Source organism: Mustela putorius, unplaced genomic scaffold (genome assembly GCF_011764305.1).
Source record: "Mustela putorius furo isolate JIRA1106 unplaced genomic scaffold, ASM1176430v1.1 tig00000430_pilon_pilon_pilon, whole genome shotgun sequence".
NCBI lineage: Eukaryota > Metazoa > Chordata > Mammalia > Carnivora > Mustelidae > Mustela > Mustela putorius.
Window position 1 is genome coordinate 2202052 of NW_025421377.1, and position 27818 is coordinate 2229869.

The 27818-nt window shown below is 37.0% G+C and overlaps 1 protein-coding gene across 2 annotated transcripts in view; it reads right to left on the reverse strand.

Annotated features, from left to right (window-relative positions):
- Nucleotides 1–27818, reverse strand: part of GABRA2 (gamma-aminobutyric acid type A receptor subunit alpha2) — a 122067-nt gene that overhangs the window by 65279 nt on the left and 28970 nt on the right. For both annotated transcript variants that reach the window (XM_013062707.2, XM_004764910.3), the window contains exon 4: nucleotides 4436–4503. In XM_013062707.2, the coding sequence (XP_012918161.1) occupies nucleotides 4436–4503 (68 nt within the window). The remainder of the gene's footprint in view (nucleotides 1–4435; nucleotides 4504–27818) is intronic.

The following is a 27818-nucleotide window of genomic DNA, read 5'->3' on the forward strand; positions in this document are numbered from 1 at the left end:
CCCTCTCTCTTACACACACACACTCACACACACACTACAAAATAGAAAAGGAAAACTAAAAAATCAAAGTAGTTTTTTATTTAAATGTTTCCAACGACAACTCTACTTGAATACAATTTAACCCAGATCATTTGGATTGTGAGTGCATTTTAATGTTTAAAACAATGTGTAGCAAGGTCCTCCCAGATAGGAAGCAAATTTGGAGCTTGCTAAAATTTTTTAAAGTTCTCGAGCTTGATTCACTGAAGAGGGCAAAACTTTTAATTCAATTCAGACCAAAGAGTTTTAAGTTTGTTCTGTTGCTAATGGCCGTATACCTAACAACAGCTACCAGCTTTTTACTTTTATTTTTCTGTGCATCAGCTTATTAATAAGTATCCTGTTTTTAAGAATGACAGCAGCAAACAACCACAGACCCATAACCCTTAGAAGCATGATTGCCTGATAATGACTGTTTCACTCACACATGGTCCTGTCCTAGCTCTGGGGCAGACTGTCCTTAACCTCTGAGTCTTCAATTTCACATGTCAGCAGTCCCTGTGCTGCCTTTCAACTTGACATCAGTGGATTCCTTATGTTGACTGCTAGGCTTTCGTTCCTGCTGCAGAATTATAATGCCTTTCCCATTTCTTTCTTAGTTGATTTTTTTCCCAGAATTTACAATTTGCAAAAACAGATACATTTCCCAACAAATGTCTGCAAGGAATTTCTACATGGAAGTACTTACTAAATGATCAGTTTCTTTTCTTTTTTCTTTTTTTTTTCTACACTTCAGCTTTACTAAGGTATAATTGACAAATAAAATTATAAGCTATTTAAAGTGTACACAGTAGTGATATACATATACATATACATTGTGAAAGCACTCCCCCATCTAGCTAATTAACGCATTCACTAACTTATATTTATCTGTGTGTGTGTGTGTGAAAACACTTAAGCTCTACCCTCTTAGAAAATTTCAACTATACAATACTGTGATATTAACTATAGTCACCATGTTTTACATTAGATCCTCAGACTTTATTCATCTTATAGCTGAAAATTTGTACTCTTTTACCAACCTCTCCCTACCACCCCACCCCACCCCACTTATCTACTCTCTGTTTCTGGGTTTGACTTAGAAAATTCATATTTCTGATGTAGGTGATATCACGCAGTATTTGTCTTCCTCTGTTTGGCTTATTTCATATAGCATAATACCCTCAAGGTCCATTGTGTTGTCACAAATGCAGATTTTAGGTTTTTCCCATGACCAAAGATATTCATATATATAATATATGAATTATATATGTATATATCTGTATAATATATATAGTGTTTCCATATCTTGACTCTTATGAATAATGTTGCAATGAACATTGGAGTGCAGAAATCTCTTTGAAATCCTGTATTCATCTCCTTTGAATATATACCCAGGAATGGAATTAATGAATCATATAATAGTTCCCTTTTGGGGGCACCTGGGTGGCTCTGTCAGTTAAATGTCTGCTTTTGGTTCAGGTCATGATCTCAGGGTCCTAGGACTGAGTCCCTCATAGGCTCCCTGTTCCGTGGGGAGCCTGCTTCTCCCTCTCCCTCTTTCATTCCCCCTGCTTGTGTTCTCTTGCTCTCTCTCTGTCAAATAAATAAATAAATAAATAAAATCTTAAAAAAAAAATGAGTTTTTAAATTCTGAGAAACCTTACCATTTTCCATAGAGGCTGCACCAATTTATATTTTCACCAACAGCGCACAAGTGTTCCTTTCTCTCCACATCATAAACAACACTAATCTCTTGTCTTTTTAATGACAACCATACTTGACAGGTATGAGGTGCTAGTTCATGGTGTTAAAGATTGACATTTTCCTGAGGATTGGTAGTACTTGGTGCCTGAGATGTGTCTGCTGGCTATCTGCATATCTTCTTTGTAAAAATGTCTGTTTGGGGATGCCTGGGTGGCTCAGTGGGTTAAGCTTCTGCTTTCAGCTCAGGTCAGGGTCTCGGGGTCCTGGGTTCAAGCCCTGAATCGGCTCTCTGCTCAGCGGGGAGCCTGCTCCCCCACCCCCACCCCGCTTGCCTCTCTGCCTACTTGTGATCTCTGTCTGTCAAATACATAAATAAAATCTTAAAAGAAAATGTTTGGTTTGTCTTCCTTTTTTAAATTTGATTGTTAGGGGTATTTTTTTTTTTTTTTTTTTTTTTGCTACTGAGTGGTGTCAGTTCTTTATTTATTTTGGTTATTAACACCTTATCAGACATATGATTGGCAAATATTTTCCCACATTAGGTAGGTTGCCTTTCCATTTTGTTGATGGTTTCTTTTGCTGTGAAAAAGATTTTCAGTTAGATATAGACCCACTTCTTTATTTTTACTTTTGATCTCAGATCCAAAAAAACCATTACTAAGACTGATGTCAAATGGCTTCTCTCCCATGTTTTCTTCTAGTGGTTTTATGGTTTCAGTAGTTCTGTTCAAGTCTTTAATCCATTTTGAGTTGAAGCTACCTGCTTTCTAAATGTGTTAGTAATCGACCATAAGATCAGAACAAAGAGGATTAGACTAATCCATTGTCACCATTGGAAAAAAGTCACCTTCCACATTTTGCCAAAAATATATGAGTTTGTCCAAAATCTCCAGAAAACAAACATTTCATATGTCTAAGAGAAGTATATGGTTTTCTATTTTTGAGTTTTTAGGTAGAATAAATCCCTTTGAAAAAAAAATTAAAAATAAAACCCAAAACATTAAAGGTAACTGAGAAACTTCACAACACAATATAGATTCACAACACTCAATGTTGTGAATGAATAATATTCACAACACAAGATAGACAACACTGGAAATTATGATATTTTGGGTCCTATATTATTTGCCTTTCTGTTTTGGCTGGTAATAATACACCAAAGGTAACCATAAAAGAAACATGTATATACGATCTTGCTAGTTTTTCAGTGTCAGATGAAATTCTAATTCTCATTGACTCCACATAAAGGTTAGGTGCTCTTTCTCGCTGTGTCTTTCTAATATTTGGGAGATTCTACGGAGACAAACAGAGCAAATACATTGTCTTTTCAGTTAATAGTGTTTGGAATACATATTCTTACTAAATATGTCTCCGTCACCTTTTAAGTTCCTGTACACTTAACACTGACCTACGGAAAGAAGCAGATGAATATTTCAGATCACAAAAGAAGATACCACAAAAGAGGAGGAAGGATTATGTTGAAAGGATTTTTTTCTGTTGTTGTGGAATTGTGGTTAAGGCTAAGAGTTAGGAGGGGGGGGGAAACACTTAAATCTTCATATTAGAATCTGAAAGAACTTCAAAGACCTGCTAGTTTAGTATCAACCAAGTCACCAAAGTTGGGGGTCATTACCCCTGTGCCACCTTACAGTTTGAGCCATCCAAGTCAATGTAAGAAAAGGACCATGAAGCTGGAGAAGAGTCTCTGGCAGAAGACAAAGCAAATGTTTTCAATGATAGAAATGGCATATCTGCTTCCTAAAGGAAAGGTAAAGAGGTCCCATATATTGGCTATGTTTACTGATGCCTGCATTCAAGGAAAACTTAGTTTTTGTGTGTTTATCCCAGTGAAAAGCCACCAAACTCTGCGTCCTTCCCCTTGGGCTGTCAGAGAAGGGGGGTAGTTGGGGAAAAGTGACATGATAGAGGATGACCAGGCAAAGAAAGTATAAGGGCATTTCCTCGAACTTTCACTTTCTGGGCCATAAGGAAGGTGGGTAGAGTCTTTCAACAAAAATTTCTATTCCTGAGAGCTATCGTTAGCAATAGAAAAGGAAAACCAAATACTAAAATTTTGATGCTTAATTGATAATTATCTATGATGTTTCTAGCCTGCCAGTTTCTAACCCAAGAGACCAACTTCCCCCTCTTTACCCAACTCATTTTAGAGTAAAGTAAATACCAATTCCATGGAATCCAAGAATGTCAAGATTCTGTTTTCTTTAGATTGAGTTATATATGCCTACTAGGTAAGCATGTAGGTGTTGTATGTGTTTAGGGAATGTGAAAAGGACCCCACCTCCAATAAAAGTTTTGCATTTATAGCACTGACCATGAGCACACTGTGCAAGGAGTGGTTGTCTATGAAACTATACAGATTTTACTTATCAAAGTCTAAGCAGGTCCTTCAATCATAGAAAATGGTTCTCAGTGATATAATTATTTGCATTTCACTAACGGTTTACCACACTGTAGCTACATAGGCAAACTCTGAAAGAATATAAAATGGGAAGGGTTAATATAAACACTCAAGGAAGAATAGTGTACCACTGACAGAAACAAGTATCCTTAAGTCTCCAAGTATTTGGATCGATTAGGCATGAGACAGACACATCGTTCTATAACACTAAAAATATTTTCTTATTCTAACCTCCCCCCATATAATGGGAACATAATATGAAGTAAAAATACTATTTAATGAAAAACTCACCATATCTGTATCTGAGACAGGGCCAAAACTGGTCACGTAGATGTTAGTGAAGACTTCAGTAATACTGTCTGATACGAGAAAAAGAGATTAAATATAGATAATATATAATGAAAGCCACTGAAAGAGAGGGGTCAAGTACATGGAATGACTAGAAAGCTCTGTGATACTTAAGAATATTGGTTTTTACTTTCTTTTCAACTTTCACAAACAACAAAAATTTCTATAATGCCCAATTATTTCATAGATTCTCACAATCCTAAATGCTAAATTCCCGGAAGCATTATGGCATTTTTACTTGGAAACTATACCTGATTTAGAGCATTTTGTCTTAAACATATTTCTGAGAATTAATAGTTTCTCAGAGTCTGTGTTAACTGAACTAGTTTACAATAAATTTACTACCAGTACTAAAAATAAAGTGCAGTTAGTATGGTTGCTATTTGATATAGTGCTAAATCTGGTTTTTAAACTACATATTTCAGATGGTACTTCATGATGGTAGAGGTTTAGTTTGTAGATTGTAAATTAGTACATCTTCTCAATAAAGCACAGAAATGAATTGTTATTTGTTGGAAATAAATATAATTCAGATTAACATAAAAAGCTTCATTATTCAGTGACATAAAAATAAAAGCAATTAACAGACATTAATCACAATGGATTATTTCCATACAAACTTGTCTTTAAAGGTATTTACAAATGCATGAAATGTAAAGATTTACTTGAATTAGATTCAAATGTTATGTAACTTATTAACTGTAACACAATTAACTGGATTGCTCTTTTTTAAAAAGATTTTATTTATTTATTTGCTTATCTCTCTATCAAATAAATAAGTAAAATTAAAAAACAAATTACCCAGTTAACAGAGAGAGACAGCGAGAGAGGGAGCACAAGCAGATGAAGCGGGAGAGGGAGAAGCAGGCTCCCCACTGAGCAGGGAGTTCCCTGTGGGACTCAATCCCAGGACTCTGGGATCATGACCTGAACCAAAGGCAGATGCTTAATGACTGAGCCACCTAGGCACCCCTGAACTGCTCTTTTAACCCCATGATTTAGATCTTTTAAGTAAGCCAAATAGTGATGGAGGAAAGGCTCAAAAGGACTTGAAAAGAATAATTCTTCCAACGTACTTATAGAAAAAAAAATACATCATTAATTTCTATCATCATGAACTGAGTGTCTCATTTATTATCAAATTTGTAATTCTACAGAAGAAATATCACAAAATATTTTTTCATATTGTACTGGACACTAATTCAGAACCATAAAAGAGAGAGTAAACTAAGTCTGGGTATATTGTATCCAATACGACCAAAATAAAAAGCAAAAAGGATTTTGAAATAACAGAGCAGACTTTGAATGCTTAGGCTTCAAAGTCTTGAAATATAGTAATCTGCATGACAATCCTATGAGATAGGTTCTTTCTCTGTTATTATCTCAATATCTACATGTACACTTATCTATATACAGAAAGGTAAGGAAGTGTGCTTAATGACCCACACTTGGTAGAGTGAATACAGCCAGGTTTTAGAACCCAAGCAATCTGGCTCCTAAGCCCTAAGGGAAAACCAAAGCTAAAAGTGTTTTCTCATTAACTAAGTATTTCTATTCACTGTATTCATCCTAATACTCTGCACCAAAAAAATACAGTGCTCCAAATAAATATATTTATTCAGCTTTATTATTTTCTATTCTATTTTATTTTTAAAACTATTTTCATGAAATTCTATCATAAAACTCATCTGGGAAATAAATATATTTATAAATTTTACCCTCAGCTGCCAGCTGCCCCCCAAGACCTGCCCAGAAAATCAGTTTCGTGGGCATTGTAGCTTGTGCAGTCTCATACAGCTCTGTGCTTGGAAAAGCCCCAAGCTTGCTTTAGTGTCCTGTTTTTCTCTTTTAAAATTCTTAATTATCTTTTGAATAAAGGGCCCTGCATTTGCATCTTGGACTAGGTCCCACAAATCATGTAGCTGGTCCTAGACGTGAATTATATACGCTATTAGAAAGAAATTATGAAAATGGGACTCAGGTTTGTTTGCTTTTTCCTCTTATTCATACCAAATCAATACTGCCACCCTTACTCAATAAACAATTGAATAAAACTTTAGTTATTATAGATATTGATTTAAAATGTTCCAGTGAAGAAAAATGGAAATGCTGAGGTAGTCTTCACCTAAAATAGAGGCAAATGAAATTACTCTCCTTAGTCTGAAGTAGCAGAACTCGAGAAGAGAGATGACAAAATGTGGGAATATATTCATGCTGAGGATATGAAGAATATCCATTATATGCCGAATGGCAGGTAAAGGGTATGGAAGGTTGTTATCAGTACCTTGTGGCTGCAAGGAAATGGCAGCTCAGAATCCAAAGAGAAAAAATAAGATTACCCTCAAAGCTCTAAGCACTAAGAGCGACACCTAAAGACACAGAACACAGATATGCAAAATTACCTTAAATAAAGGATTTCATGGTTTATCAACTTCATAAGCACAGTGAAAGAATGGAGGCGTTGCAAGGAATATTCTCCAGCTATGCAAGTTCAAGAAAAGGAAAATCAGCAAGACAAACACTGACCATGAATACCCAATAGCTAAGAGACTTGAGAAAGTGATTCTTGGTTATAGCAACAGAGGAGTCAACAATCAACATGACTTAGTAAAATATTTTAGGGTGAGGACTACGGATATTTGGTACATCTAACACAGTTTCCTAAGGTTCTATTTTCAAAATGCTACGTCTGATTATGATTTGGCTTTCCGTAAGAGAAGAGAAGGGAAAAGAAAGAAAGGGAAGGGCAGGAGAGAAGAAAGAAGATTTTAAGCATTTCTGAGATTTGGGGATTTTGTGACACTAATCTGTCGAAGGCCGTAGTATCTTCTGGTTAATTGTTGTTTCCCCATATGGATTTAGAACAGGGTTAAATTGTGTTGCTAATTAATACCTGTTATAATATTGGGAGCCATGGGACAGGTGTCTGTCACAGACTAAAGAAATGTACTAATAATCTGGCGGCAGCCTCACTCACGGAGGAGTGAGTACTCTCCACTTTAAGTACTGTGAGTGACCTTCTCAAATCCTGATCCCATGGAGTGGACTCACCTTACAATGTCCTGACTGGGGACCTCCACCTTGGCTACTGCCACTTTCGTTTGTCTTCTGGGTTGATTGTCTACCTGCCTTTAAGTTGCTCTTTAAATGTCCTCTCCTCGGAGCAGAGGTTCGCTATGGCCCTGTATAATGTAAGTCTGCTTTGGTTATTTTCTCCCTGACACTTCCTTTTCATAGGACTTTTTAGAATTTACCATTATTTTCATGCCTTATTTATTTATTTATTTACTTATTTACTTATTTTACTCACTTTCTGGTTTTGTTTATGTTTGGTCTGTATCCCCAACCAGGATTCAGATTCAAGAAAAAGACAAGGACTATGTCATTTCTGTCCACTGTCCAATCACCAGTGCTTATTAGCACATGTCTGCCCCATATTAGGTTTCCTATATTTAACAAAAAATTTCTAACTATAGTTCATGTAGAATGTAAACCTTTTCCCAAGATATTTCACCTACACTGCAAATACCATGAATCGCAGAATGAGTACTGTCATTAGTGAAGACAGAGCCCAAATTATCCATTGACACAGGGAGGTTGAAAGCCTGGGGAACTGGATCCCAGTGAATAAAATTTATTTTTTTAATTAAAAATAATTTATTGCCAAGAAATGCTAATCATCATCTGAGCTTTCAGCGAGTTATAATTTTTTTGCTGGAAGGTTCTGGTCTCAGTGTTAACAGCTACTAACTGATCAAGGTGCTGTTTGCTGAAGGTTGGGGTAGGTTATCTGAAGCAAAAGAAAAGAATATATTAATGGAAAACACTATTTCAGTGGAAACCAAAATTCAATTTTTGAACAAACAATAAGCGGCTTTTAACATAAATGTATACCATGAGTTACCTCAAAATAATTGTTGGTAAGCTAAATTCTTGGCTTTAGACATGCCAACAGCAAAATATGCAGAAGAGAATCTTCTATATAGGTTTTTTCAAGGCAAAAACACCAGAAGGTTAATAATAAGTAGTTGAGGAGAAATAAGGGCTGCATGTAGTAAAGGTGGGTTTCTAGGATGCCTAAGAGCCCTTGCCTTCTGCCGTCTGCCTTCAGCTCAGGTCATGGTCCCAGGGTCCTGGGACCTAGTCCCCCGCATCAGGTTCCTTGCTCAGAGGAGAGCCGGCTTTTCCCTCTTCCTGCCACTCCCCTGCTTGCATTCTCTCTCTCCCTCTCTTTGAGAAATAAATAACAATGAAAATAAAAGCATCAGAAAAACAACAACAACAACAACAACAACAGGTGTGATCTTTAGGAACAATCATCAAATTCAGGATTTGAAAGGCAATTATCACTGGGGAGAGAGGAAGGGAATAACCTTCTCAGGGTTACAGAGGGGGTTTCTAATGGTTTCTAATGTATTCTATTATTTTCCTTTTTTTAAAATTGATCTTAATTTTGGCAAATTCTAAGATTTGATGAAACTGGTCATCAGATAAATCATACTATTCTCTGTACTCTTTGGAATGTTTGAAATACTTCATAGAAAAAAAATAATAAATGGCCCTGAAGGATATCTAAAATGAGCATGTAAATAATTTCAAGAAAGGCTTAGGAGTGCCTGGGTGGCTCAGAGGGTTAAGCCTCTGCCTTCAGCTCAGGTCATGGTCTTAGGGTCCTGGGATCAAGCCCCACACTGGGCTCTCTGCTCGGCGGGGAGCCTGCTTCCCCCTCTCTCTCTGCCTGCCTCTCTGCCTACTTGTGATCTCTCTCTCTCTGTGTCAAATAAGTAAATAAAATATTTTTTTAAAAAAGAAGGCTTAAATTAATTGGGAAAAAAACACTGTTCTTCATTAGGTAATGCTGCATACAACAAAATTAAATTGTTATTTAAATTTTAGTTAACATGCAGAGCTATATTAGTTTCAGGAGTAGAATTCAGTGATTCATCACTTACATATAACACCCAGTGCTCAATCACAAGTGTCCTCTTTAATACTCACCATACATCTACCATCCCCCACTCACCTCCCTCCATCAACCCTCAGTTTGTTCTTTATCATTAGTAGTCTCCTGTGGATTTGTTCCCCTTTCTCCTTTTCCCCCCTTCCCATATGTTCCTCTATTTTGTTTCTTAAATTTCACAATAAGTGGAATCATTTAGGTCTTTCTTTGATTGACATATCTTTTAGTATAATATATTCCAGTTATATCCACATCACTGCAAATGGCAAGAGCTCATTCTTTTTGATGGCTAAGTAATATTCCATTGTGTATATATACCAAACTCACTTTCAAAAATCCTTTGCAAATAGTCCAGTCTGGTTCATGAATACAGTTAATATGTGTAGGCAGGTTGGGGTAATATGGGGTAGGAAGTTTGTAAAGAAAGAGAGGATGTATCAAAAGAGACCCAGTGTACCAGAATGTTGAGAATATTATATCTCTTTCTGTGGCCCCAGGGCAATCACTGAAGGACTTCAGGAGAATCTTACCCGCAATGATACTATACTAGAACTGTTATGTTACATTTTAACAGAGGGAAAACTGAATCAGAGGAGAGTGATGACAATGTACCCAGTTTGGAAGATGTTGCAATGGTTAAAGCAGAAGAAAAAAAAGAAAGTGATAATGAGAAAAGAAAAGTGTAGAAATCAAGAGAATAAAGTCTGGGTTGTTTTTTTAAGTAGTATGTTAAAAGATACTGAAATTAGCCCTTTTGCTTAACTGGTACAAATGATGTGTAAAGCCTAGAAATGAGCAGTTGTGTAGAATTGCCAGGGCATTAAACTAAACATAAAACATGAAAGATGACTAGAAATCATACACCTTGACGAGGTCCATCTTACCACCTTTTTTTTTTTTTTTAAGATTTTATTTATTTTTGGAGAGAGAGAGAGAGCATGTACGAACGGAGAGATGGGAGAGGAACAAAAGGGGAGAGAAAGAGGGCATCTCAAGCAAACTCCACACAGAGAGCCGAGGCTGACTCCAGGCTTATCTCCCAACTCTGGGATCACTATCTGAGCCAAAACCAAGAGTTGGAAGCTTAACCAACTTAACCAACTGAGCTAACGAGGTGCCCCCTAAATTTTCTTCAAATCTTATTTTATTTTCTTTAGCTTTTTTTTTTTTTAATTATGTTCAGTTAGTCACTGTATAGTACATAATTAGTCCCTGATGCAGTATTCAACGTTTCATTAGTTATCCTATTTTAAACTGCAACTGTTTCACATTTCTCCCTGGCTCTATATGTTCATTAACTTATTATGTTTACTGTTTAATGCCTATTTCTACTAATAGGGTAGACACAAGCCACATGTGGCTAATTAAATATAATTTCAATTAGCTAAAATAAAATATTTCTTTCCTTAGTTATACTAGCCATATTTTATCCCCATCCAACTACTGCTACCACATTGGATAGCCAGGATGAACATTTCTATCATCACAGAGACTTCTGTTAGATAGTACTGTCTATATCTTCCCACTAGAAGTAAGTTCCATGAAGACAGGGACTTTTGTTTGCTCAGAAAAGTAAAGCCACAGCACAGAACTGATATTGATACATAATTGATAGATTTTTTTTGCCAAATTAATGAACAAATGAATTATCATTCTTAGTTCAGTCATTGAAGGTAGATACAGCCTCTGCTATCACAATGCTATAGCATTAGAAGAGAGATACTATGCAAAATCAAATAAATACACAATTACTAATTATTATGTAATATGTAATATGTATATGCTATGCTATGTAATATGCTATCAGAATATGTAAGAAAAGGCTCCCTCTCCTAGAAACTCTTTATTCACTTAGTCTCTGGAACACCACAATCTCTTGATCTTATTCTAGCCTTACTGGTTGCTTGACTCCTATACCAGCTTCCTGTTAATATTGGAATGTCCCAACATTCAGTTTTTGGTCCTCTTTATTCATACTTCTTGATTGATTTACTTCAAGGACTCCTGAAATTCTTTTTTGAGTCAGAGCATTCTTCTGAAGTCTAGGCTCCTATACCTAACTGGCCAATTGACGTTTCCAAATGACTGATAGATTCTTAAACTCATCATATCACAAACAAAACTGATTTTTCTCTCCTAAATCAATCACACTAATGAATCCCTATTGTATCAAATTGTTGTTCCAGTGCTCTGGGCCACAAACCTTAGTTTCATCCATAACTTCACTGTTTTCAACAGTAAGTCTGGTTGGCTCTCTAAGATACCTATAATCCAACAACTTCTCACCTCTTCTCCATTACTACTGTTGCTTTATGTTTTGTTTTGTTTTAAAGATTTTATTTATTTATTTGACAGAGAGAGCAATGAGAGAGGGAACACAAGCAAGGGGAGCAGGAGATGGAGAAACAAGCTTCCCAGCAAGCAGGGAGCCGAATGCGGAGCCTAATCTCAGGACACTAGGATCATGACCTGAGCTGAAGGCAGGGGCTTAACGACTGAGCCACCGAGGTGTCCATCCATTAATACTGTTAAAGCTACCATCATCTCTCTGTAGTAGCACTGCTTCTACCTATTCACACATACAGTCTCCTTTTTATAATAGCTTTCCTGAGGTGTAATTCACATAATATAAAACACACCTTTTTAAAGTATACAGTTCAGTGGTTTTTAGGATAGGGTTGTACAACGTCACTACTATCTAAACTTTGAATATTTTTATCATCAGAGAGAAACCCTGCATAGATTCCTTATCTTCCCTCCCTCCACGCTCTGACGACTAGCAATTCAGTTTCTGTTTCCATGGATTTGCTTATTCTGGACATTTCATATAAATGGATTCCCTTCTATTCCAAGTTTATAGAGAGTTTTTTTTTAAACAGGTGAATAAGGAGGTCTTGAATATTGCCAAATACGTTTTATGAACTATAAATATGATCATGAATTCTTTGTCCTTTTTCCTATTATTACGGTATATTACCCCGATTTATTTTCATGTATTAAAACAACTTTGCATTCCTGGGATAAGACTCACTTGGTTTTGGTGCCTAATTTTTTATATGTTGCTGTACTTAATTTGCTAGTATTATTTTGAGCACACATATGTCTGTGTTCGCAAAGCACATTAGTCTACAGTTTTTTTTTTACAAGGTCTTTGTTTCATTTTAGTTTCAGAGTAATACTGGACTAATAGAATGAGCTGAGAATTCTCTTCTTCTTTTAAGGAGAATTTATGAAGCATTGGTGTGAATTCTCCTAGAAGTGTTCAGTAAGATTCATCAGTGAAGCCATATAAGCTTGTGATTTGTTTTGATGGAAGTTTTATATTATTATTATTAATTCTATCTCTTTCCTTATATAAGTCTATTCAAGTTTCTGTTTCTTTTTGTGTTAGTTTTGGTAATTTGAATCTTTCGAGAAAGTTGTCCATTTCTTCTAGGTTATTTAATTTGATGCCATACTAATGCAATATAAATGTATTTCCCTACAGTATTTTTGTAAGACCACAGCAGCATTATTTACAAGAGCCAAGATATGGAAGCAACCAAAGTGCCCATCAACAGATGAATGGATAAGAAAATGTGGTATATATAGAGAGAGAGTGTGAGAGAGAGAGAGAGTGTGTGTGTGTGTGTGTGTGTGTGTAATGGTGTATATAATATATATTTGGAAGGCAGCTATGCTCACCACTATACCACCAATGCATATAATAAATATTAGTGTATACACAAACACACACACACGTAATAGTATATTAGCCATAAAAAAGAAAGAGCTGACCATTTGCAACTGCATGGATGGACTTAGAAGGTATTATATTAAGTGAAATAGATCAAAAAGAAAAAGATAAATACCATATGATTTCATTTATGTGGAATCTAAAAAGCAACATGAACAAACAAGACCTAACGGACTTTCAAAACAGAGAACAAACTGGTGGTTGCCGGAGGGAAGGTGGGTAGAGGGATGTGCAAAATAGAAAAAGGAGATTAAGAGGCACAAAAAAAACCCCAAAATCAAAACCAACCAACCAAACAAACAAACACTTTGTAAAAGAAAATGAGCCAGGAAGTGAGCCAGGAAGGAGAATCCAGAAAAATAGTGGAATCCAAAGTAGAAGAGAATATGGTGGCCCGAAGATGAGAGGTAAGAGCGTTACAAAGGCAGGGAGCCTGGGTGGCTTATTTGGGGAAACATCCAACTCTTGATTTCTATGCAGGTCATGGTCTCAGGGTCATGAACTCAAGAGTGGTGAAATCAAACCCCACGTGGGGCTCCAAGCTCAGCAGTCAGTGCGGAGTTTGCTTGAGACTCTCCGTCTCCCTCTGCCTCTCCTGCTCATGCTCACTCACTCTCTCTTAAATAGTTTTTTTTTTAAAGAGTGTTACTAAGTCAATTTAAACCCTTATGAAGAAGAGAGTGGTGGGCATTACCTGCTGCTGCGAAATCAAGTAATCGGAGCTCTGAATAGTTACTGCATTTGGAGACCTCGGAGGCATCAGTGGAGGAAAAAATGTGCACAGAGGCCAGCACAGAGTGAGAGAAGAGGAAAAGGCTAGAGGGATTGGAAACAACTCTTGAGGAGTCTGATTGCGAAGAGGAAGAGAACACTAACAACAGAGGAAGGTGAGGGAGAAGAGAAACTTCTTTGCTTGTTTAAGGTGGAAGATGTCTGAGCATATGGCAACACAGATGGAGGGACTGGAGTAGAGAGAAAAAAAATTGGTGGCAGAGGAACATTCCTGGGTAGGCAGTGCATGCATTAAGGGACTGACAATGCATACAGGGAAGGAAGGAGGAGGAGGAGGAGGAGGGAATATCCTTGATTATATCAGGAGTGAATAGAAAGAGTGTGGAAATAAATTGAAGCAGGTGTTTAGGTCTGGTGGCAGGAAAGTTAAGGACATAACTTGTCTTAACACAAGTACTGTGCGAAATATCTATCCATCACTCTTAGTATACTAGATAATGATTTCAAGTAAAAAGTTTGATATTTAAATGACTATATTAACCACATTTAAAATAGTATATATCCACAGAAGACCAATGTCACATCTGCTGCCAGTTCTTTGTCTATATGCCCTTGGCAATCACAATTGTTCTACCTGGCATGAGGTTCTGCAGCACTAGTCTTTGATTCTCTGCCTGGGGGCTTTCCCTGGCTGTGCAGGGCAGACTGGAAGTGCAGAGAAGCTCATACTCCTGAGAACAAGCAAAGACTGATGGGAGTTGGAGGAAATAGAACTCAGCTTTCTCTCCTTCTTAGTGGAGACAACTCTAAGGCATGTCCCACACCCATTTCCTAGAGGACGTCAGTGGGAGAGGAGACCAAACCCCAGTAGTCTTCACTCAATAACTAATATATGTACCCTGTTTTGGCTCCCCTCCCTCACTGGGTCACTTAGCCATCTCCTCTCCAGTGCCTCCTGATAGGACTTCTGAAGTCAATGCACATGGTACTGTCTGCTTCTGAGAGAAACCAGAGCTAAATGCAATCCTTATTCAGCTATTCTAAGAAGAAAAAAATGATAAATGATAATAATTAAAGACTCAGGAAAGATACTAACTGTATTCACTGGAGTTAACCATCTAAGCAATAAGCTACATTGTCTTCACTCCTGTTATCTGGATATTAACAGTGATATTAATAAGGACATGAACTTACAATATTAAGAGCAAAATCAAATGGTGGAGGATATCCCTTCAAGAAGATCAGGATACTAATAAAATTTTGCTTATCATGTATCATAAATAGAATGTTACACATATATCTTAGAACAAGTTAGTCATTGCCGTGTTTTGCTTCAACTCTCTCAGCAACAACAAAGACATTTTGTTTCCTGGGATGATTCCCATAACACCTACATGGCCATTTGTCATTATTCAATTTTGTCCAAGCCAAAAAATACTTATTAAGTGACTTCTGTGTATATGGCACTTAGTGTTCCCTATTAAAAGCTGGAAACTTTGAATTTGATAATGTAATTTGTTGCCATTCTACCACAGAGAATTGTTGCACCTTGCCCAATACCTTCCTTCCAGTAGGCACTCAAGATATGTTTAATAAAAGGGAATGGCAAATAGTACAGGGTCAACAAAGTGCCTACAAAAGTAGGAAGAATTAAGAACAGTAATAAAATCAGTATGTACTGTGTTTCAGTACAATCATAGTTCATTAAAGTTCTACATTTTGGTCTTTGATTCTTTGTGATGAATCAAAATATGAAATATCAACATATATTAAATATACAAAAGGAGCGCCTGGGTGGTTCAGTGAGTTAAATCCCGGCTCAGGTCATGATTCCGGGGTCCTGGTATCAAGTCCCACATCGGGCTCTCTGCTCAGTGGGGAGCCTGCTTCCTCCTCTCTCTCTCTGCCTGCCTCTCTGCCTACTTGTGATCTCTGTCAAATAAATAAATAAAAATATTTTTAAAAAATACACAAAAATTCCTCTCAGTGTAAGATTTCTAGTGTTCCTAAATTGTTGCTTCTTTATATATTGTTTGTTCTTGTAGTTTTGTTTTATTTCGATTTTTTCCTACTAACGAAAATGGATTTATTTAAAGAGCATAGCTCATTTAGGAATCCTGAACAAGAAAAAAAAAAAAAAAAAAGAATTCTGACAAGTGTCAAGATGACTATAAGCTTGTGAACAGGATACAAAATGTCCTTAAAGAATTAACTAAATACATCCCATCATGACAGTCATTGATTCTGAGTTGCAAATGAATCTGAATTAAAATCACCACAGGTTTTATTTATCCCCAAAATGGTTTTGGCCTATTCTGGCCCTTAGAACCATCACCAGGTAGAACATTGTGGTGTCTCTCTCTTTTTGAAATGTCTTTCTTTAATATCCAATGACTCAGCTTGCTCTGGTGAGGAAACTGTGAAGACACACCTCTCTCCCCAAGGCACTAGTAAAGGAAATCAAATAGGTAAGGGAAAGGGGAGACTGAAAAGACCCTGATTCCCATCAGTTTAGTGGGGCCATTCGGCCCAATTAACAAATAACTAACTAAGGGTTTCCTAAGTACAGTCCAGAGACATCCACAGGCTGACAGACAAGGGAGAGAATGTTTCCAAAGGGAAGTCATATGTGGTACCAGAAGCAATTTATGTTCCTCGAGGTAATGTTTCATGAAGCAGTAGCTACATGTTCAGTCTGGGATTCTGACAAGCGAAAGACAGAAGACGTGCTCCAACATATCACTTCTACTACTTCAAGTTAGATTCTCTTGTGGTGAGATTCCAGTAATCCCATCTTTTCAAATTGTGAAAAATGACATCTAGAGCACATGGGATATGCTAGAATACTAAGAGTCCATATTTCAGTCTGGGCACAGGCTATTATAAATCTAGTATTCCTGAGTTAGTAACTTGGAGCTTATTAGTTGTTCTCCAAGTACCGATAGATGCCAGATTAACAACTAACTTGTGAGAATTTAAAAATGAAAACTATGCTCATATAAATTTACATTTTGCTCCCCAAATGCATATAAATAAGAAAGGATTCTCATATCCAACATAAAATAAAGATAAACTTCTATCTTTTTAAGATAATGAATTATTTTATGTCAACATGAATTGAGAATTCTTAATGCACTAAGAAATATAATTCATACATATTGCTATTATCAAGGGATTGAAAAATCTTACTGTATTCATTTTCTTTAGTATACAAAGGTATGTAAGTCAAAACATGCCAATTGACCTTATTTTGTGATCTCTTACCATCCCCACAGAATACTGCTGTCGACAGTAAAATTATGTTCACCCTGAAAAATGACTTTTCTGTTCTTTGTTTACTATTTTGTAGAAGGGAAGCATTTAAATGTAATACAAGTATAACTACTGGAAAATACAATCCAATTTCAAAAGCTCATATTGAACACGACTTTGAAATCTGCAAAATTCCGCCTCTCTATTTCTAGTCTTGGTAAAAGGTACCACATCAGTTGTCAAACTCTTAGACTCAGTCTGACTTTCTTACTCATATTTTACATTTTAATTGTTCACCAGGCTCTGTCAATTACATTTCCTACATATTTCTTGAATTTGACTTTCCTTCCCAGCCTCACTAGCAGTGGCCTTTGGAATGGTCTCTTTTAGTCCTCCTGCCTCCCATCTTGCCAACTCCTATCTATTTTCCATGATTCTGTTAAAGTACTCCCTCCTAAGTAGATATTGTGTGATGTTTTTTCTCTGATCATCTGATCAGACCTTTTTCAGTGACTCTCCTGTACCTACAGATCAAGTCTGAAGATTAGAGCATGGCACATAAGACCCTTCATGATCGGTCTTTGTCCACATTTCCATCCTGATTCGGTATGATTCTACAGTGGCTACCTCATCCATGTCATTTTCCATCATTTCTTTGTTCTTTTTCCACACTTCCACTTTCCTGTATATAAACTGTCTTCTCAATTAAATCTTGTTCTTAAAAAAATAAGCTCAGATAACACATCCTCTGTAAAGCTGTCCTTGCCATTTCTGGGGTATTTAATTAGTCTTTCTGTTGGTTCCAGAAGTTTTTACTCCTTTGAATGAAATAATCAAATCATCTTGTACTTTCAATGCATGGGAAGTTATCAGATGGTCCTGTGTTACCTCCACTCTGTTCACCACTCAAAAGCTCCCAGCATTTTGTTTTATATGAGTAGAATGGAGCATCACAGATAATCACATAATGATATAAAGCAACATCCTGAAAACAATCATTTATCATTCACTGTTTGCTATTACGTAGTTTATATTTTCTTTAGAAATATGAGTAGGAAATTCTTCTCAATCTTCTTGTTCAACTCTAAATGGACAGTAGGTTACGATCAAGGATAAGGCCATATGAATCCTGACACTATTAAACAGGAAATACATCAAGTTTCTCTTTATGCTTTAGATGATCTGAAATAAGTTGCATGTAGGAATATTATGATGGTGGTAAAATTGCTGAATTACATTAATCATATATGGAACAATTTTAAGGCAAAGTTTTAGTTTAGATGCTAAAAACATTAGATCATTTGCTTTTTTTTTTTCCAAGAAGAATGCAGTTCTCACATTCAAAAATCCAACATTTTTCATCTACAACATTCCAAAGTTAAATGCATGGGGAGCCTTGCTGGCACTATTACAAACCATTGCTATCTTTCCCGGAATCTCCTGGATCAGCCTCAAAAGAAACTGTACTTCTAACATAGAGCTTATTGATATTCTAATTTGATGATAGTATCACTTTTCTTCTTAAAAATAAATTTGGCTTAAAGTAGTGTAGAAGGAAAAAAGAAATCTCCTAAAGTAATTAACTTTATCACCCATCACTGGATGCTGTTTCCTGATGGCATGTGCACTGGAAAATGTTATGATTACTCTACACTAAACCTGTAATTAAGAACTTTTAGAACGTACGTAGCAACCTTTAAGACCTGTCCTATCTGTTGAATTCCTATTGTGTGATAATAAAAGGAACTTACTGCCTATTAAGCATTTACTGTAAGCCTGGTCTAGGATAATTTTATAAAATTACCCTAGTCCAGGATTTTATAAATATATATTATATATATATATATATATATATATATATATATTTTGATCATCCTATGAGCTATAAATAATTATATTCAATTTATCCTTCACCTAAATTCAATAGCTGAAACATTTTTCTCTGGCTTACATCTCATCCTCCTAACTACTCGAATAGTAAAACATCATTCAAAAATACAAGGATTTTTTTCATTTAGCTTAAGACTGTTTGGTATCTTCAGTAGTGTCAGTATAATCGAACCATATACATTTATTACACATCTGTCAGACACCAGCCTTAAGTTACATATTTAGAGAGATATAATAGTACAGAAATAATAAAGAAACCTGTCATCTAATTAGGTAGTCAGTGTTGGTTTTATGCAAAACATAACATCATTGAAACGTCAGGATGAAAACTTTATATAGATATGTATGTGACACACACACATATACATTTTTCATCCTATCATATATATCATATATGTATCTTATCATGTGTATATACACATACATGTCCTCTATAAATGTGTGTATTATATATTGATATAAATATTTTAACATGTGTTATAAGTATGTGCATGTGTGCACACATATAAATATACAAATTTTGATGTTGAACCGCCCCTTATTTAAATCAAAAGACATATCACTCTAGCTTAAATCTGGAACTTCTGAAGACAGCTACATGTAGAAAGACATGGAGAAATGGATAAGTGAATTTTCTTCCCTTTCTCCTTCCTTTCTTCTTGTTTTTCTTCCTTCAAAATGAAACATATTTGTGTGCCTGTTACTCTATGTAATTCACTTAGATAAAAGACAAGGAACATAGTATGTAGCCATCATGGTCTTGGAGGGAAAAGCAACAAATAAATAGAAGTGTGCATGAATGGTAAAAATCATCAAACCTGCTAGGTTTGGTATGAGGAGGTCAGAAGTGGGAGTTGGTAAGGAGAGAAGCAGCAGCACTGAACTCAGAGCTGGGGAGGCAGAGAAAGTTTTATAAGCCATCCTTTTATCCACAGAGCATCCTTCTTTTTACTTATTTTTCTTTTGATCTCAGGACTTTTCTCTTCCATCACTTGAGCTCATTTTATTGCAATCTCACAGTTGCAAGATAAGAAGAAAAGGCAGGATAGCTATTACGTTTTTCTAAATAATTATACTTGGGTAGGCCAATTTCAGGAAACCTTGATTTTTACCTTAGGAGAAAATCCTAAGAAAGTAGATTACAGCATAGGATTTAGACCTCAAAATGAGTGCAAAAACCGGAAGCAGAAGGAACATAACAGAGAAGATTCACTAGATGCAAGAGAGAAATGAAAGGACTTTAAGAAGTTAACTATGAAATTAAAATGACGACAGAATTTTCTGGTGGTCTTTTAAAATTGTTTTAGATGCTGCCTCTAGATGTGGTCAGGAAATGCTCATTTTAATTTAATTCAAGTTCCCAAACTCAGCATTCTTTGCAATTCACAACATTATTTTACTTTGATCTGTTCCAGATCTGTCCCTGAATCCTAATTATACATCAAATGTCTACACATTCAATTACAATTACACATAAAAATGTCTACACATTTTTCAAACAAAAAATATTTTTATTTTAAACCATTTCTACTAAAAATTTTTAAGAAATACCAGAATATTTTTACAATCAAAATTTTTAAAGTCAGAATATTGAAAAGAGATCTATTTGATAACATTCAATACTTATGCAAGAAAAATCGACCTTTCAAAAAGAGCAACTAGAGACCATGCTTGAAATCAGAATTGGATTTACTATTTGTTAGGGTTGAGCATACCTTTAACTTCTCAGATCTGATCAGATCTCTCACATAAATTTCTATGTAAGATTCGAGTCACTTCATTCCTCTTTCATTTGCACTTAAATTTTATCCTTTTTCCTTTTATCCTCTGATACAATGTTATGAACAGTTGATTTTCCCCCAACCTACATTCAGTTTCCAGCACCACTTCCTACAAAAGTATTTGTTATATAAATTTATAAGTTGATAAACTTGGGATTTTACCAGAAAACGATTCCCACTGTTCACCTTTACTTATTCTGGTCATTCCTGGTAGTCCTTTTTTAAAGCGATGTTTCAACTCTCCAGATGGTTTTTAAAGGCAGCTCTGGTTCAACCCCAGCTAATAGATCAAAGAGATCCACCCCATGTTTGCCTTCCCTGAGCTCAGAAGTAGGACTCTCAGCCCTTTGCTGGAAGGGCAGAGAATCACTGATAAACGAGCCTTTGCACCTTGTGCAATAAAAACACATCCAGTTTATAGTGACAGGGACAGTTATAGCTAAATCAAGGTATTTCATTTATGCCCTGATACTCCTCACCTTCAGGTCTCCTGTCTGGAACAGACACTACATTTCTGAACTCTATTTACAACTGTTGAGATTCAACATTCTGCTTATATTTGTGACTCACTGATTACGATGACAAAACAGAAATAGTAAGTGAGCTACATAATTTATTTTTCCTTTGGTCTTCCCAGAAATAATGTTTGCTTCTCCTCTCAGTGTGAAAGTTTTTATGTATCCCATCTGTAAATGTTCACAAGAATATAAATCCAATGCAGAAATGAAATACATCATTTCCAGAATATACTGGGCAGTTCTCTTTAGTTCCTAAGAATATATCACCACATAAAGAGAAGAACTGAAAACCCCTTTTGCCCATGTAAAAAGAGATTTAGACTTTTTAGGACTTCCTTATTTGGGTAATTGCATCCAGTGTCCACACTCATGCATAGTACTTGTCTCCATGTGGCCAGAAAATAAGGCCAGATCATTACCAAGGCTCCTAACAAAGGAGACTATTTCTGCAATCAAGAAGGTTTAGTGCATTCGTATTAATTTGGGGGAATGTCTGTAGCAGAATGCCTGGATCAGACAATCTGATGGGGGACAAAGAGTCAGGGATGGAACTAGATCAAGCTGTAAAGTAAAGAGGTTTTCTCTGGAAGGCCTCACTACTTTTTCATGCCTAGTATTTTCTCTGAGCAATAGAGTTGTCCCCATGCCCCGCAAAGGTTGAACAACTATTAACTTGGCACCAAATTTGGGCATACCATTTTCACAGTGCTGTGGAGGATGAAAAGAAGCACAAGTGAGTTCACTGTTCTTTTTTAAGTGCATAAAACAAGAAGCCACAAATTGTAAGAAAATGAGTCTTATATTTATTATAATCATTCTTGATGGTCTTGATGGCCAAGACCTGGTAATTATTCTTGACTTCCAATGTCCACATCTGTCCATGAGGAAATCTGATGGCTCTGTCCTCAAAATATCCCAAACCCTGCCCCTGTAATGATCCCTGTTGCTACCTCTGTGGTCCAAGCCATCTTTGTCTCTCACCTGGATAATAGCAATGCCCTCTTAACTGCTCTCCCAGATTCCATCTTTGCCCTCAGTCTACTTTCATCACCTCACACAGAGCAGACCTTCTAAAATGTAAGAAAATGGATGGAATCATGCTACCATTCTGCTTGGAACTCTGAAATAATTCCACATTTCACATAGAGTAAAAGCCAAGGCTCATCTAATGTCCAACAAAGCCCTGAGCAATGCAGCCATCCTCTCCATTCCATATCTAACTTCCTCTCCTACTAATTTCCCCTGCCATCATCTTGGCCTCTTGCTCTAGGTACACTTTCACCTTAAAGCCTTTGAACTGACTGCGCTTCTCCCCACCCTAAAGTCCTCTTTACCGACCTGTCCACATAGGCGACTCTTTGAACCTTTAAATCATCATTGGAATGTCAACATTTCAATGCAGCCAATATGAAGGACCCTGTATAAACTGGAAAATGCTCTCTTACTCCCAGTTTTCCCACTATCCATACCCCCTGCTCTACTGTTTATTTTTATTTTCTCCAAAGGATTCATCACTTAACAGCCAGATTCCATATTGCATTTATTTACTAGGTTTATTTATTTCTGCTCTACTCACAAAGATGTCAACTTAGGAGCAAGAATCTGTTTTGTTCACTGATGCATTCCAATGGATTAAAACAGTTGCTGGCTATACTCAGAACCCAATAAATACTTACTAAACAATGAATACATTTATGAAAGAAAGCATTAAAAATAGCTATCTTTTACTGAATGCCTACTATATGTCAGCGTTCTGTTAAATGTTTTGCACTCATCACCTTGCCTTCTCTCACAAAACCCCAAATGTGGGGTAAGTACTATTCCACCTCTTAGCAAATGCAGAAACTGACATTTAGAAAACTTTGTTACTTGTCGAAGGTTACACACCAGTTAAGTGGCAGAGCCAGGATTGAAACTCACATCCAACACTAAGACTTTGGATATTAGCACTCTGATATGCTGAAAATAGCAACTTGATTCACTATACAGTTCTGCATAATCATAAGATCTGTTAGTGTAGAAAAGGATTTAAGCTTTGGAGACTGGGAAGCAGAAAGTAATTATCAAGTGAGAGGTTATTCCCAGAGTCTAATCCTAATTTACAAAAATTTGTAAAGATACTGGCACAGATGGGCGCCTGGGTGGCTCAGTGGGTTAAGCCACTGCCTTCGGCTCAGGTCATGATCTCAGGGTCCGGGGATCGAGTCCCGCATCGGGCTCTCTGCTCCGCAGGGAGCCTGCTTCCTCCTCTCTCTCTCTGCCTGCCTCTCTGCCTACTTGCGATCTCTCTCTGTCAAATAAATAAATAAAATCTTTAAAAAAAAAAAAAAAGATACTGGCACAGAGTTTTTTGTTGTTTTTTTTGTTTTGTTTTGTTTTGTTTTTTTAATAGAAAAGGGCTAGAAAAACACAAGGAACATGAGTGGATTTTAATTGGTTATCCTTTAAATTCATTTCATCATATTTTGATTCTCAATTTTCTCTTGGTGATTACTCCTAAGCTTCTCTAATGCTTGACCTCTGTTCTTGACCTTCAATGAATGCAATACCTATACTTGTCCCTCTTCCTGTGCACAGTAGCTCATTTCAGATTTGCATCTGCCATCCACTTCTGCCCCATCTATGTCAGACCTGGCACCACTTATGTCTTAGATTCCAAAATTCTTTGGAGGAGAACAGGCCTGGATATAATTACACACACTAACTCGTTTTATACGTTCCTTACAGGCAGCCATCAACTGAGTAGACTCTTAATATGTGCATTCTGATAAAAATATCCTGGTCTACTCCCTTCGGAGGCACCCTCCACCCACGCCAACACTTCACTTTCTTTCTCATTTGCCTGGTGAGTCATATCAGTACTGGCAATTTATATTAAATGCTTCAATCCCAAATTCTTGCTTTCTTTTTTTGTCTGTATTTTCTTAACCTGAATAGTCCTTCTAATTGCAATTGTTCACGTCTTATGGTATAAACATGGAGGAAAGCACAGCAGTCAATAGCCTCCTAGCATTTTAATACGCTAAACAATATTTTTGAGGACTAAACATCCATCATGCTTTAAAAATACTTCAACAGATTGTCTTTCTAAATGGTGCCTTAAACAGCAGTTGTCCCTTTCTTTGCAAGCTCAGTGAAGAGATAATATATCCTTTGGGGTCAGGCTCTGTTCCATTTTCTCCCCAGTAGACCCCTTAACTGCAAATAACTTTTCTTAAATGGATTCTCAAATTTCTTTTTAAATCAAAGTTATTATTAAATTAAAGAAAGTAAGAGAAGAATTGTTACATGTACAAAGCATTCACTTTAGCACTTCCTGCAGGGTAGTTCATTTAAATACATAGGATTCCCAATGTTCCCACTGCCAAACATGCCCCCCGAGCACAAGAACCCTCAAATAAGCAAGACTATGCTAGGCACAGCACTACCAGAGCCCTATTGGAAGAAACTGTGTCACAGTCTAATAGGCTACAAGTTTTCTGCCTTGTTTTCATTTATTTATTATTTTCGGCATACTTTAAAATACAGCGGTCAATTAGAATGGCAGTTCAACAGTAAGACTCTTAAAGGCGCTCTCTAAATATATGCTTCATCAGCTTATAAGACCACTTGGAACTAAATGTAGTTAAAAAGAGTTTCATTTACATTTCTCTTCCATTATTCTCATAATGGCACCGATGTTTTACCTATTCCAAGAGCCATGAGTACTCATCTCCAGCTTCGTTGAACCTTCTGGGATGTAACATCTCTTGCCTCCTATAAGGCTTCAACATCATGTTCCCATTTGCTATTTGGATCACGGCCTCGGTGCCCCAGCCCACATCAATCCTCAAGGAAGAATACCACTTTCTTTGAAATGCACCCTTTAAGCTCCTAAAATCAATTTCCTCAACCAATGTTCTACTGTGCTCCTCGCATATCTTTTAATAATTCTGAAGTTCTCCAAAAATCAAAATCCGTTTTCCTTTGTTCAGCTTGTAATCTCTTTTCCCAAGACCTCTGATTTTATCCTGTCCAGTCCTTCTCTCTAAATCTGCCAAAACCAGTCCGCCAGCCAATTTTCTGAATTTCTTGAAATCTCCCCTTCAGGGAGAAGGCCTTTTTACCATAACTGCTGCTTTCTTCACACTCTTGCCCAGGCTCAAAGCATCTTGCAGTTATTATTATTATGAGGGGTATGGAAAACCCACTGAGCAGAAAGCGCCCACTACTTTCCAGCTTCCCAAGTGGATGGCCTGGAATACTTCCTCTTCTTGATGTTTATCAGGCAGTTACAGGGGTTGGTGGCAGCTATATGAGGACAAGTAAGCCTTAGAGAGATTTATAATCTGCATATCAAAATCACCGAGATTTATACCAGCCCTGGGTCTGCAGAGATTGTCATAGGAAAATCAGGGACAAATCTAATGGTTTCAGAATTAGCATAGTCTATTTTCCTTGGGAGGTGGAAGATCCAAGACCACATGGCTGCCCAGCAGACGCTGGATCTAGTCTTAGGGAGAACGCTTATTTCCCAATCTTCACATTTTCATAGACCTTCCCTTCCCTAGAGGGAACAATCCTGAAACAACACTTTTTAGCTCTTGTGGTGAGCGTAGCATAACATATAGAGATGCTGAATCACGATGTTCTATGCCTTAAGCTAATACAACATTCTGTGTCAACTATATTTTAATATAATAATGATGATGATGATGACGATGATATCTAAAGTAGCCCACTGGGGTAAAAGAAAGAAAAAAGAAATAACACTTCTAGCCCCAGTCACTACTTGTCCACATCTCCCCCGAGAGACAAGTAATTTTTATGACACGTGAGGTCAGGAGAAGGAATTGAACATGTCATCTCTGCTACCTTCTCAGGTTTACCATCTACCTGGCCCAGAACTGTACCCCATGTTCTTCTTTTTCTCCATGATTTAAACATACATCATGCTATGCTGGTCATCTGCAGACAGAGGTGACAGTGTCCCTTTCTGGTTCTATGTTTTGGGGTTCTACATCCATGAAACAGTGGCCAGGAGTATGTGTCTGCATCCTCGGGCCCAAATACTCCCTGGGGTGAGGTATTAGGGAAACTGAGAATACCCAACATCTAAGCCACATTCTCCAATCTAGGCTTGTCAGTAGCAAAACTGGCACTCCATTTTCCATGTGGCTGCTTTTTATGTCTAGGTTCTATTTGATTTGGGGTTTAGGAAGGAAATAAAAGAATCTTCATGCTGGCCTCACAGACCCTCAATAGCTGGAAAGGAGCAATTTTACATGCTTTTCACCCAAAATGTTGAGCTTCTCTTGACTAGTGCCTCACTTTCCTCAACTGTGCATTCAACTAGTATCTGATGAGCACAAACTAAGTTCCAGGCACTGTTCTAGGGTCAGAGGTCATACAATGTCTAAAATGTCTGCATTCACAGAGCTTTCGTTCTGTACAACTGAAACAGTTCACAGGACTTAAGGTCAGTATAAGGATTACTTGGATTAGCATATCACACGCACTCACAGTGGTGCCTGGAGTATAGTAAATGCTCTGTAAGTGACGATGATGACGATGATGATGACAATGAAGATGAAGACCATGACGACGATGACAGTGATGACACTCTGCTTCAGTTAAGGAAGCAGTGCCAACCCTAACTGAACAATTCCCACTACTAAGGGATTCTTCTTTCTCCGTGATCATCTCTGAGCTTCAGAAGCCCTAGGATGTAAGGATGCTTCTCAGGTGAAAATATTTTATAACTTCTGACTTCTCACCTCCACTTGCAAACCCTATACTCAGATCCTTAGAGGATACCGTTGTTTAATACGCCATGCTGTGTGGGGAGGAATTTTTTTTTTCTGACTTGGAAAAGTGATGGTGAAGACCTCAGTGAGGCCTTTCTTTGCACAGTTACTGGCTCCCTCCGGTTGTTTTTGCCACTGCACACACAGGTCATTAGGCTTCCGTGGATTTTATCCTCTTGCTTCTCACAAGCTTCATCCCAACCATAGAGCTCGAAACCCCCTGGGCCTCGCATCTCGCCCAGTGCTTCTGCACATAGAATTATATCATCTCTTTAAGAGTGTTCCAATTATTATCTCAGTTTTACACCATTTGCTAGTGAGGGATTCCGGGCGTGTTTGCTGGCTTGGTTGTAGAATAGAACCAACTATACAAGCAAACTCCTGACCTTAGGTCCACGTAGAGCCACTGTCTCCCATGCAACTGATCTAGATGTGACTCAGACAGAACTCTCTGCACACCCTTCTATCAGAGTCCTTTTATCCACATGCCACGCTAGTTATGAGGATCTTATGTACTAGCTTGGTTGTTACAATTTGTCCATCTGAATTCTTGTTTAACCATCTGTGACAGATCTATTTATCTCAGCCACACTAATGTTCTGTACAGAAGGATTGATGAATTGTGTTCACAGGTAATGGATTAACTATCAAACACAGCTCATTTCTTCATC